The 12,810-nt window shown below is 40.7% G+C and overlaps 1 gene segment (V, D, J or C); it reads left to right on the top strand.

Moving 5' to 3' along the window:
* The first annotated feature begins 2,728 nt into the window (after nucleotides 1-2,728).
* LOC112658007 (immunoglobulin heavy variable 3-74-like) lies at nucleotides 2,729-3,848 on the top strand. The segment is given in 2 exon segments: nucleotides 2,729-2,873; nucleotides 2,977-3,848. Coding segments are annotated over 2 exon segments (426 nt in total).
* Nucleotides 3,849-12,810: the final 8,962 nt, after the last annotated feature.

The raw sequence follows: 12,810 nt of genomic DNA, 5'->3' as shown, positions 1-12,810 counted from the left end.
CATGGCCAACACGCACATGAGAAAATGCTCTGCATCACTTGCCATCAGGGAAGTACAAATCAAAACCACAATGAGATACCACCTCACACCAGTGAGAATGGAGAAAATTAACAAGGCAGGAAAGCACAAATGTTGGGGAGGATGCAGAAAAAGGGAACCCTCTTACACTGTTGTTGGGAATGTGAACTGGTGCAGCCACTCTGGAATACTGTGTGGAGGTTCCTCAAAGAATTAAAAATAGACCTGCCCAAGACCCAGCAATTGCACTGTTGGGGATTTACCCCAAATATACAGATGCAATGAAATGCCGGGACACCTGCACCCTGATGTTTATAGCAGCAATGTCCACAATAGTCAAACTGTGGAAGGAGCCTCGGTGTCTATCGAAAGATGAATGGATAAAGAAGATGTGGTTTATGTATACAATGGAATATTACTCAACCATTAGAAATGACAAGTACCCCCCTTTTGTTTCAACATGGATGGAACTGGAAGGTATTATGCTGAGCGAAGTAAGTCAATTGGGGAAGGACAAACATTGTATGTTCTCATTCATTTTTGGAATGTAAATAATAGTGAAAGGGAATATAAGGAAAGGGAGAAGAAATGTGTGGGTAATATCAGAAAGGGAGACAGAACATAAAGACTCCTAACTCTGGGAAATGACTAGGGGTGATGGAAGGGGAGGAGGGCAGGGGGTGGGGGTGAATGGGTGATGGGCACTGAGGGGGACACTTGAAGGGATGAGCACTGGTTGTTATTCTGTATGTTGGCAAATTGAATACCAATAAAAAATAAATTTATTATTAAAAAAATAGGCCTGCCCTACGACCCAGCAATTGCACTGCTGGGGATTTACCCCAAAGATACAGATGCAGTGAAACGCCAGGACCCCTGCACCCGATGTTTATAGCAGCAATGTCCACAATAGCCAGACTGTGGAAGTAGCCTCAGTGTCCATCGAAAGATGAATGAATAAAGAAGATGTGGTCTATGTATCCAATGAAATATTACTCAGCCACTGGAAATGACAAATACCCACCATTTTCTTTGACTGGATGGAACTGAAGGGTATTATGCTGAGTGAAATACATCAATCGGGGAAAGACAAACATTATATGGTCTCATGCATTTGGGGAATATAAAAAATTGTGATAGGGAATAAAGGGGAAAGTAGAGAAAATGAGTGTGAAATATCAGAGAGGGAGACAGAACATGAGAGACTCCTAACTCTGGGCAACGAACAAGGGGCAGTGGAAGGGGAGTTGGTCCAGGGTTGGGGGTGACTGGGTGATGGGCACTGAGGGGGGCATTTGATGGGATGAGCACTGGGTGTTATGCTATATGTTGGGAAATTGAGCTCCAATAAAAAGAAATTTTAAAAAAGCTACAATAAACTTATCAAGCTCAATAGCCACCATGTATCTCTAATCAGTATTGGGCAGAAGTTGTGAACAAACTTCCTGTCCTGTCCTGAAATCCCACTTCACACCATATATATAGGAAGCTTATTCTCATACAAAACTAAATTCATTTGCTCTCCTAGATCTGCCATATATCTTTTTTTAGATTCTATTTATTTATTCATGAAAGACACAGAAAGAGAGAGAGAGGCAGAGACCCAGGCAGAGGGAGATAGATGCAGGCTCCATGAAGGGAGCCTGATGTGGGACTTGATCCATGTACTCCAGGATCATGCCCTGGGCTGAGGATAGGCACTCAATCGCTGAGCCCCCCAGGCATTCCTAGATTTGCCATATATCAAACCAAATATTAGAGCAAAGTATCTGACATAAAAGAAGGAAAACATTTTTTAAAGATTTTATTCACTTATTCATGAGAAACACAGAGAGGAGAGAGAAAGGCAGAGGGAGAAACAGGCTTCATGTGGGGAGCCCGAGGTGGGACTCGATCCCGGTACTCCAGGATCAGGCCCTGGGCTGAAGGCGGTGCTAAACCACTGAGCCACCCGGGCTGACGGAGGGAAAACTTTTTTGACCCTAACTCGAAGACTACCATAGAAATTAGGCAATAAAAAATAAAATATATTAAAATCAGTCAACAGGAAGAAAAATAATTTGCCTGCATATGACATTGTCTTATACATAGTGAATGAGAACAAATCTTACAAAAAACACTTAGAAGTAACTAATGAGCTCAGGGAAAATTCAGGATGTAAATTCAACATATACAATAAAGCTAATTTCTACACACTAACAACAAATTATCTATATAAAATTAACAAAACAATCCTCTTTACACTGGTATCAAAAATAAATATTTGGCTCAGTGGTTTGAGTGTCTGCCTCTCTCAAGGCATGATCCAGGATCATGTACCATATCAGGCTCCTGTGTAGGGCGCCTGCTTCTCTCTCTGCTTATGTCTCTGCCTCTCTTTCTGTGGGTCTCTTATGAATAAATAAGTAAAATCTTTAAAAAAAAACAAAAATAACAAAAATAAATATTCATGATTAAACTTCAATAGGGATACAAAATAATCTACTAAAAATGAACTGCATTAATGAAAGTCTGTAAAAAAGGCACACAGAAATGCAAAGATAACTACTTTGGCAGATTAGAACATAGTATATTCACAGTACCATCTACATAAAGTTATCTAGAATTGTGATGCAATCCTTGTTTGTAACTTGTAAGATCAAATCTAAGTCTGGAGCTTGCCTATATAGTCAGAGGGCATGCAAATAGGGCCCTCCATCTGATAATTAAATCAGCCCAGCCGTGACCCTGCATCTGGGAGAGAAGACCCAGCCCCAGGATCTCTAGGTGACCCCATTCAGTGATCAGGACAGAACACAGACAACGCACCATGGAGTCTGTGCTCAGCTGGGTTTTCCTTGTCGCTATTTTAAAAGGTAATTCATGGAGAACCAAAGACCTTGAGTCTGTGAGTGGAGGTGAGTGAGAGAAGCAGGGGATGTGAGACAGTTTCTTGACCAGGATGTCATGTGTCTGCAGGTGTCCAGGGTGAGGTGCAGCTGGCGGAGTCTGGGGGAGACCTGGTGAAGCCTGGGGGGTCCCTGAGACTCTCCTGTGTGGCCTCTGGATTCACCTTCAGTAGCAACTACATGAGCTGGATCCGCCAGGCTCCAGGGAAGGGGCTGCAGTGGGTCTCACAAATTAGCAGTGATGGAAGTAGCACAAGCTACGCAGACGCTGTGAAGGGCCGATTCACCATCTCCAGAGACAATGCCAAGAACACGCTGTATCTGCAGATGAACAGCCTGAGAGACGAGGACACGGCCGTGTATTACTGTGCAAGGGACACAGTAAGTGGACCTCAGTGTGAGCCCAGACACAAACCTCCGTGCAGTGACACAAGCAGGACTCGGCTGTAGGGGATGCTCAGGTCACCAGGGGGTGCTCAGGACACCAGGGGATGCTCAGGGCACTAGGGGGGCACTCAGGTGACCAGGGAGTGGTCAAGTCATTAGGAGGAGCTCAGGTCACTAGCAGTTGCTCAGGGCACCAGGGGGCACTCAGGTCAGCAGGGGACTGTTTGGTCACCAGGGGGCGTTCAGGTCAGCAAGGGCCTGTCTGGTTACCAGGGGGCGCTCAGTTCACCAGAGGGGTGCTCGTGTCAGCAGGGGACTGTCTCAGGGCACCAGGGGGCGCTCAGGATACACCAAATACAGCGTAGGTAAAGTTACAAGTGCAGGTGAATTGTTTTTCTTCTCTACTAGAAAAATATGTACTGGGTTTGTGGGTCTGGATTTTTACCAGTTGTGATATTTTTAGTATTATCTTGTGATTGTTAGGCTTTACTTTGTAATAATTTTTAAACTCAAATATATTTTGAGTGCTCTCTGGAAATAAAAGATAAAAATATATATTTGGAAGAAATAATAATTTGTAACTATTTCCTCTTATCCTTTCAGAGCTTTATTAATATTTATTGATATTTCTAATTACACAGTTATTGGATTTTAATATACAACTATAAATGGGTAAATACACAAATCTATAGGGTAACCTATTTATTAAATATTTTAATAAATAATGATAAAATATATTAAATATTTTAATGCTATCAAATGCTATTATTAGTAAAAAATTAATAAAAATTAATAAAAATAAAATAACTCCATAAATTATTCCTAAATAATAAAATTTAATGATGGACAAAGTATCAGTGATTTTGGTTATCCATATCTGACTTCAATATGTCCACATACCATACATAAATTAATTTTTATTTTTCACTCAAATGTACTCTATTTATTCATTAGTCAAAATCCTTATTGCTCTGTGTTTTGGAAAGATGACATCATCCGGAGATTCTCATCTGCACTCTTACTTCTGCAAGACTTGTAGGATTGCCCTAGGATGAGCAGAAGCAGGATTCCCCTTTATGTGTTCAAGGACCAGGGGTCTCTCCCTTCCTGGATCAGGTGATCTCTTCAGGATCTCATAGCTCCTCACTATCGTCACCCCCTTCTTGTCCCAAACACACAACACGACACTTCCTTCAGAGAATTTTGCTTCTGAAGCCTTTATATGTGTGACGTATTTTTCAGTTATTGTAAACCACAAGACATACTAGAATCTCCATATATATAGGCAGGGTTCTCCTGAGGAACAGAACCCATCATCCATTGGCTCATATGACTGAATAGGCTGAGAAGTTCCATGATCTCTGATCCCAAGGTGGAGACCCTGGAAAGTTAGTGGAGTTTTCTCATGTGATTGTGCACTGCTATCTAGTCTGAGAACCTGGAGACCTGACGGTGTAACTCTCAGTCCCAGGAAAGGAGGATCCAATGTTCCAATACAGGCATGGATGCAGGAAGGAAAAATGAGTGAATTCTTCCTCCTTCTGCTTTTCATTCTATTCAGAATCTTAATGGGTTGAATGATGCCCACTTACACAGTGACCATGGATGCAAATACCAATCTCTTCTGGAAACAGCATCCCAGACACCCAGAGAAATGATGCTTACTCTGGGCACGCACATCCCAGTCACTTTGACACAGAGAGTTAACCATCACTAACTAGTCAGCCTTCTGGAAACTTAGGCATACATATGCATCTCCTTAAATCACATTCATTCTGCAACTAAAGCAAATAATAAGGTCATGATTTCACCTTATATGAGACAAGTATTCTGCATACAATGAAAAACACACAAACCCCATCCCCAGAAGAGTAGGCAAAGCTCTTAAGCGGTGCTTACTCTTCTCAATATCCCTCAGCTGAACTATTATGATGCAAAATTAAGAATTCTTAAATGCAGTGATATAAAATCAACACATCTATGTCAAATGGAAAAGTAACAAAGCAGGGAAGAAAACAAACACACACACATATTTACAGAAAAATAAGGAAGAAATATGCATGATAGCTAAGGTCCTCATTTCTGTAACTGGAAAAGGATGAAAACTGCTATTTATAATTACTTTCATCTTCTATCAATAATATATTATCTTTGTTGTCAGCCAGCTCTTCAGCCTGTCCCAATCCATTAACTGGCAAGATGACCAAATCTTCATTTCCTGAAGGACCTCAACTTTGCCTCAAATTTACAAGATATTGTCACTGAGTTAATGCTGTGATCGTGTCTTCATTAGGAAATTTCTCTTCTAAAAAAACCAGGTGCTTCAGGGTTGGGGAAAACATAATAAGACTCATGAGTTCTGCCTTTAACTGGTGTCTGAATAGTATGCAGAAACTAATGTGGACTAGGTTCAACTATTTTTTTTCCTCTTTGACGTATTTGTAGGACTTTCCTCATAAGACCACAGGTGCAGGTTGGGAGAGAGAAGGTAGTGGAGCTCAACTGGGGATCATGAGCATTTTGAAACTATTTCATGTGGCATGCTGTGTCTTCAGGATCTCCTCAGACTCCATCTCTTCTCCCTTTTTATGAAGTAGGGTCACTGTGCATGACAAACATTATGGCTGAGTTAGTCAATAATACCCAGTTCAAGGTGAGCGGTCCAATGTGCAGGGTAACTTAGTAACCCAGGTTTCAACCCTTAGGTTCTAAGATCTGGGAACTGATAGGAGCTAATTAGCAAAAGAAGAGTCACAATCTGCAGATAATGGCAGGGATTTACTCCAAAATCTTGAAATCCAAAGCTATGATTTACCTATACCGGGCTACCACAGCTCCTAACAGCTTATGCAGCCTAAATAGGAGTGGTGAATAAGCATGGAGTGAGCCTTACCACCCCTAGAAATTCCTTATCCATGATGGTGGTAGTAATCTCAGCAGTTTTTCCAGGAACATGTGTCAGAGTAATCCTCTATTCTTCCAGAAAGGGATAAGTGATATATGTAAATATGTTTATCCTCACATGTCCACTAATAATGGCTAAAATACAAAAAGATTGATAATACCAAATGCCAACAAGAATATACAGAAAGTAGGATTATCATTACTTTCCAGATGAAATTTCACCTGGAAAAATATATATATATAAATATATCATATGATCATGGAGCCTGAGAAGTCCCATGGTCTGTCCTTTGCAATCTGCGACAGAGGAAAGACAGTAGTATACATCTTTCTGAGTCTGTTGGACTGAAAACCAGGTGTATTGGCATATTGATCAGTATAGGAGTAAGAGAAGGTAACAGGAGGTGACCGACCAGCGCAGGCATTGAAGTAGAATAAAAATGGGTGAAGTCTACCTTCCGCTGACTTTTGTTCTATTCAGGCTCTCGATGGGTGGGATGATGCTCATCTCCATTCAAGAGGGAAATATACCTTACTCAGCCCAAGAATCCAATGATAATCTCACCTGGAAACAAGCTCACTCCTATGGAAATCTATGGCTTCTGTGCAAGGCACATAGACCTCAGCTGTGTCTGTGGATGCACATGCCATTCTGTAGTTTGAGCCAATGGTTTCCTCTATAAACTCTGCTTTCTGATGAACCTAAGAAATGTGTCTTCCATGTGGTTTATGTATACAATGGAATATTACTCAGCCATTAGAAATGACAAAGACCCACCATTTGCTTCAATGTGGATGGAACTAGAGGGTATTATGCTGAGTGAAGTAAGTCAATCGGAGAAGGACAAACAGTGTATGTTCTCATTCATTTGGGGAATATAAATAATAGTGAAAGGGAATATAAGGGAAGGGAGAAGAAATGTGTGGGTAATATCAGAAAAGGAGACAGAACATAAAGACTCCTAACTCTGGGAAAAGAACTAGGTGTGGTGGACGGGGAGGAGGGCGGGGGGTGGGGGTGAGTGGGTGACGGGCACTGAGGGGGACACTTGACGGGATGAGCACTGGGTGTTATTCTGTATGTTGGTAAATTGAACACCAATAAAAAATTATTTTATTAAAAAAAAGAAATGTGTCTTCCTTTTTTCAACATCTCCCTCATTTCCTTTTAATTTTTTTATTTAAATGTTGTTAGGAGCATTGTTGTTAGTAGAATCCAGTGATTCATGGCTTGCATACAACAACGACTGCTCATCACAAGTGCCCTCCTTAATTCCCTTCACCCGTCTATCCCATCCCTAATCCATCTCCCAATATCAACCCTCAGTTTGTTGCCTACCAATAAGAACCTTTAATGGCTTGTTTCCCTCTCTCCCTTTTTACTTTTTCCCCTTTCTCATTTTTATCTCTTTTCTTTCTTAAATTCCATGTGACTGAGAACATATAGTATTTCTCTTTCTCTGGATGACTTATTTCACTTAGCGTAATACCACCCCTGCAATCCAGTAATAAATCCCACTTGGTCCTGGTGAAAAATTCCTTTAAAGTAATGTTGAATTCAATTTCCTAGTATTTTATTGAGAAAGTTTCCATCCATACCTTTCAGAGATATTTGCCTGTAATTCTTTTTGGTGAGGTCTTTGTCTTGTTTTGGAATCAAGTTCATGCTGGCCTCAAGAATGAGTTTCATAGTACTCTTTCCATTCATATTTTTTGAAATAGATTGAGAATAGGCATTTACTCTTCTTTAAATGTTGAGTACATTTTCCCTGGTCCAATAAAAAGACATAGGTATCAGAACGGATTTTTTTTAAAAATTGATACACCACTTACAAGAGACTCGTTTTAGACACAAAGATAGCTCCAGATTGAAAGTGAGTGGGTAAAGAACCCTTTATCATGTCAGTGGACATCAAAAGAAACCTGGGGTAGCCATCCTTATATCTGACAAACTAGATTTTAAACCAGGGACTGTAATAAGAGATTAAGAAAGACACTATATCATAATAGAAGGGTCTAACATTTGTAAATATCTATGACTCTAACTTGGAAGCACTGAAGTATATAAATGAACTAACAACAAAATTAAAGAAACTCAGTGATAATAATACAATAACAGTGCAGACACTAATGTCCCACTGACAGCAGGGATATATCATCTCAGCAGAAGCTCAACCAGGAAACAAGGGCTTTGAATGACACATTGGACCATATGAACTTTAAAGATATATATGCAGTATTCCATCCTAAAGCGAGAAAGTGCACATTCTTCTTCAGGGCACATGGATAATACTCCTGAATTTATCACATAGAGGGTCACACATCAAGTCTCAACTGGTACAGAAAGTATGAATTCATTCCATGCACACTTTCAGACCACAATGCGATGAAACTAGAAGTGAACCACCATCAAAAATATGGAAGGAGGGGATCCCTGGGTGGCGCAGCGGTTTGGCGCCTGCCTTTGGCCCAGGGCGCGATCCTGGAGACCCGGGATTGAGTCCCGCATCAGGCTTCCGGTGCATGGAGCCTGCTTCTCCCTCTGCCTGTGTCTCTGCCTCTCTGTCTCTCTCTGTGTGACTATCATGAATAAATAAATAAAATCTTAAAAAAATATGGAAGGAACACAAATACATGGAGGTAAATGTACTTCCTACTGAAGAAGTAATGGGTCAACCAAGAAATTAAAGAAGAATTAAATCAAATACATGGAAGTAATGAACATGAAAACACGACCCTTAAAAACCTTTAGGGTATAGCAAAAGCAGTCTTCAGAGTGAAGGAAAGAGAAATACAGGCCTTCCTCCAGAAAGAAGAAAAGTATCAAATACACAAGCTAAGTTTCCACCTAAAGGAGTTGGAGAAAGAACAAGGAAAGCCTAAATCCAGTGGGAGAGTGAAATAATCAATTAGAGCAGAAATCAATGATACAGAAGTAAAAAAAAAAAAAACAGTAAAATAAATGAATGGAAGTAGGAGCTGTTTCTTTGAAAGAATTAATAAAATTGGTAAATGCCTGTGCAGACTTATCAAAAAGAAGAGTACCAACCCAAATTAATAAAACCATGAATGAAAAAGGAGAGATCACAACCAAAACAGAAAAAACGCAATTATAAGAACATATTATGAGAAATTATATGCCAACAAATTAAGCAATCTAGAAGCAATGAATGCATTCCTAGAAAAAGACAAACCACCAAAATTGAAACAGGAAGAAATGGAAAAGCTGCACAGTTCCATAACCAGCAAAGAAGATCAATCAGTAATTAAAAGTCTTTCAACAAACAGTCCAAGGCTAGATGGCCTCCTGGGGAATTTGACAAACACTTAAAGGAAAATTAATAACAATTCTTCTGAATCTGTTCCAAAAAAAAATAGAAATACAAGGAAAACTTCCTAAATCATTCTATGAGGCCAGCATTAGCAGATCCAAAAATAAGACAGAGATCCCACTAAAAAGGAGAATTACAGATCAATATCCCTGATGAATACGGAGCCAAAATTCTCACCAAGATACTAGTGGGTAGGATCCATTAAGAGGATTATTCACCAAGACCAAGTGGGATTTATCCCTGGGACGCAAAGGCGGTTCAATATCTCCCAATCACTCAATATGATACATTATGAAAGAACAGACAAGACCAATTGATCTGGGTTACTGGGTGGCTCACTGGTTGGGCATCTGCCTTCTGCTCACAGTGTGATCCTGGGGTCCTGGGATCGAGTCCCACATCAGGCTCCCTGCAAGGAGCTGCTTCTCCTTCTGCCTGTGTGTGTCTCATGAATAAATAAAATCTTTAAAACAAAAAAGACCAAATGATCCTTTCTGCATCCTAGATGCAGAAGAAACATTTGAAAAATACAGCATCTTTTGTTTTCTTATCGTTCTTTTTTATTTTTTATTATTTTTATTTTTTAAAGATTTTATTTATTCATTCATGAGAGAAACACATACAGAGAGAGGCAGAGACACAGGCTCCATGCAGGGAGCCCGATGTGGGACTTGATCCCGGGACTCCAGGATCACACCCTGGGTCAAAGGCAGGTGCCAAACCACTGAGCCACCCAGGGACCCCTGGTAGCTCTATCTTTAATTCTTGAGGAACCTCCACACAGTTTTCCAGAGTGGCTGCACCAGTTCACATTCCCACCAACAGTGCAAGAGGGTTCCCCTTTCTCCACATCCTCTCCAACATTTGTTGTTTTCTGTCTTCTTATTTTTCCCCATTCTCACTGGTGTGAGGTGGGATCTCATTGTGCTTTTGATTTGTATTTCCCTGATGTTAAAGGATGCGGAGCATTTTCTCATGTGCTTGTTGGCTGTCTGTATGTCTTCTTTGGTGAAATTTCTGTTGATGTGTTTTGCCCACTTCATGACTGGATTGTTTGTTTTTTAGGCTTTGAGTTTGGTAAGTTCTTTATAGATCTTGGTTACTAGTCTTTTATCTGATATGTCATTTGCAAATATCTTCTCCCATTTTGTAGGTTGTCTTTTAGTTGTATCAGATATATCTTATGCTGTGCAAAGGCTTTTTCTCGGTAGGTCCCAAGAGTTCATTTTTGTCTTTCGTTCCCTTGCCTTTTGAGACCTGTATAGCAAGAAGCTGTTCTAGCTGAGGTCAAGAATTTCTACCTGTGTTCTCCTCTAGGATTCTGGGGGATTCTTGTCACACATTTAGGTCTTTCATCCATTTTGAGTGTATCTGTATGTCTGGTGTAAGAGAATGGTCTAAGTTTCTTTTTTCTGCACGTGGCTCTCCGATTTTCTCAACACCACTTATTGATGAGACTGTCCTTTTTCAATGGGACAGTCTTTCCCGCTTTATTGAAGATTATTTGACCATAGAGTTGAGGGTCTATTTCTGGATTCTCTATTCTGTTCCATTGATGTATATGTCTGTTTTTGTGCCAGTACCACACTGTCTTGATGATCACAGCTTTGTAGTACAACCTGAAGTCAGACATTGTGATGCCCCCGGCTCTGGTTTTCTTTTTGAACATTCCACTGGCTATGGGGTTCTTTTCTGGTTTTATACAACTCTTAAGATTATCTGTTTTTAAAACTTTAGAATGATTTTGACATTTTCCCACAGTTCAGGTAAGAAAGAGAGAAATTATGCCTTGAAAGGTCATAATCATTGGGATCTAGGGTAATGAGACCCTTTCCATTTATTCTTCTTATCCCTAACTGGTAGTGGACATTAATTAACTAAAGTCATCATGATTCTCACTGTAGTGCCACATGGTTTGGACCTAGAATCACAACTGTCCTTCCTAGCTCATCTGTGCCCACAATTCATGTGCAGCCTATCCAGATACATTGCATCCAATGTCCTCTGTGTGGTCATCCTGTACACCTGGACCATACTTGTTTACACAGGTGCTCCTTGGTGCTTGGGAAGCATGGACAAATGTCAGCTGGCATTCCCTTGCACCTTCTACTCCTCTGTGGGAAATAATCCCAAGTTTAAGGATTCATGTTTACCATGTACTGTTCTCCTGGTCTTCACCACCTGACACCACCCATATTTTTGAATACCTGCTTCTTTTATTTTTTTATTGGAGTTCAATTTGCAAACATATAGCATAACACCCAGTGCTCATCCTGCCAAGTTCCCCCCTCAGTGCCCATCACCCAGTCACCCCAACCCCCTGCCCACTTCCCCTTCCACTACCCCTTGTTCATTTCCCAGAGTTAGGAGTCTCTCATGTTTTGTCACCCTCATTGATATTTCCCACTCATTTTCTCTCCTTTTCCCTTTATTCCCTTTCACTATTTTTTATATTCCCCAAATGAATGAGACCATATAATGTTTGTCCTTCTCCGATTGACTTATTTCAATCAGCATAATACCCTCCAGTTCCATCCACATTGAAGCAAATGGTGGGTATTTGTCATTTCTAATGGCTGAGTTATATTCCATTGTATACATAGACCACATCTTCTTTATCCTGAATACCTGCTTCTGAGTGAATTCTCACACCAATGACAATTTCACTGATTATTCACATCAAAAATAATCAGGAATGGGTGGAGGAGTAGGGTGACCCTAAGCTTTCCTCCTCCCTCAAACACAGTTAGATAAGTATTAAATCATTCTGAACATGGAAGAAATAGGTTGGCAATCTTAGAGAACAAATCTGCTCAGCTACAAACCATAAAAATGACCCATGGAAGGTAGGAACTTCAGAGAGTTTATTTATGGGAGAAAAGACTATGGGCAGTGCACAGAAATGGAGCTCTGATTCCAGAGAGAGTAGTGAGACAGAAGGAAGAAGGAGAAAAAGCATGGGGGGGGGGAGGAAGAGTGAAAATATATGCAAAGGATGGCACCAAACCCTCCTCCCCAAAACCACTGACAGGGAAAGGGAGATGGTTATAATACTACCAGTTTTCTATTCCACTCTTAGCAGAGTGCAGGGGCTGCCAGCATCACAGCTGAGGAGCTGAGCCTCAGCAGCAGGTAGCCTGAAGATCCCCAAGGTCACAGTGGGGAAGCAATACCCCTGCTTAGAGTGCATCTAGTAGAGGTGATATGGCCTATCCATGGGCAAAGGACCTTGTGGGCACCATTGAGATTCCCAGCTCACCAGTACAGGAACAAAGATGCTG

The sequence above is a fragment of the Canis lupus genome, chromosome 8 (genome assembly GCF_003254725.2).
Source record: "Canis lupus dingo isolate Sandy chromosome 8, ASM325472v2, whole genome shotgun sequence".
Lineage (NCBI taxonomy): Eukaryota > Metazoa > Chordata > Mammalia > Carnivora > Canidae > Canis > Canis lupus.
Note: the sequence above shows the minus strand (reverse complement) of the source record. Positions and strands in the feature narration are given on the sequence as shown.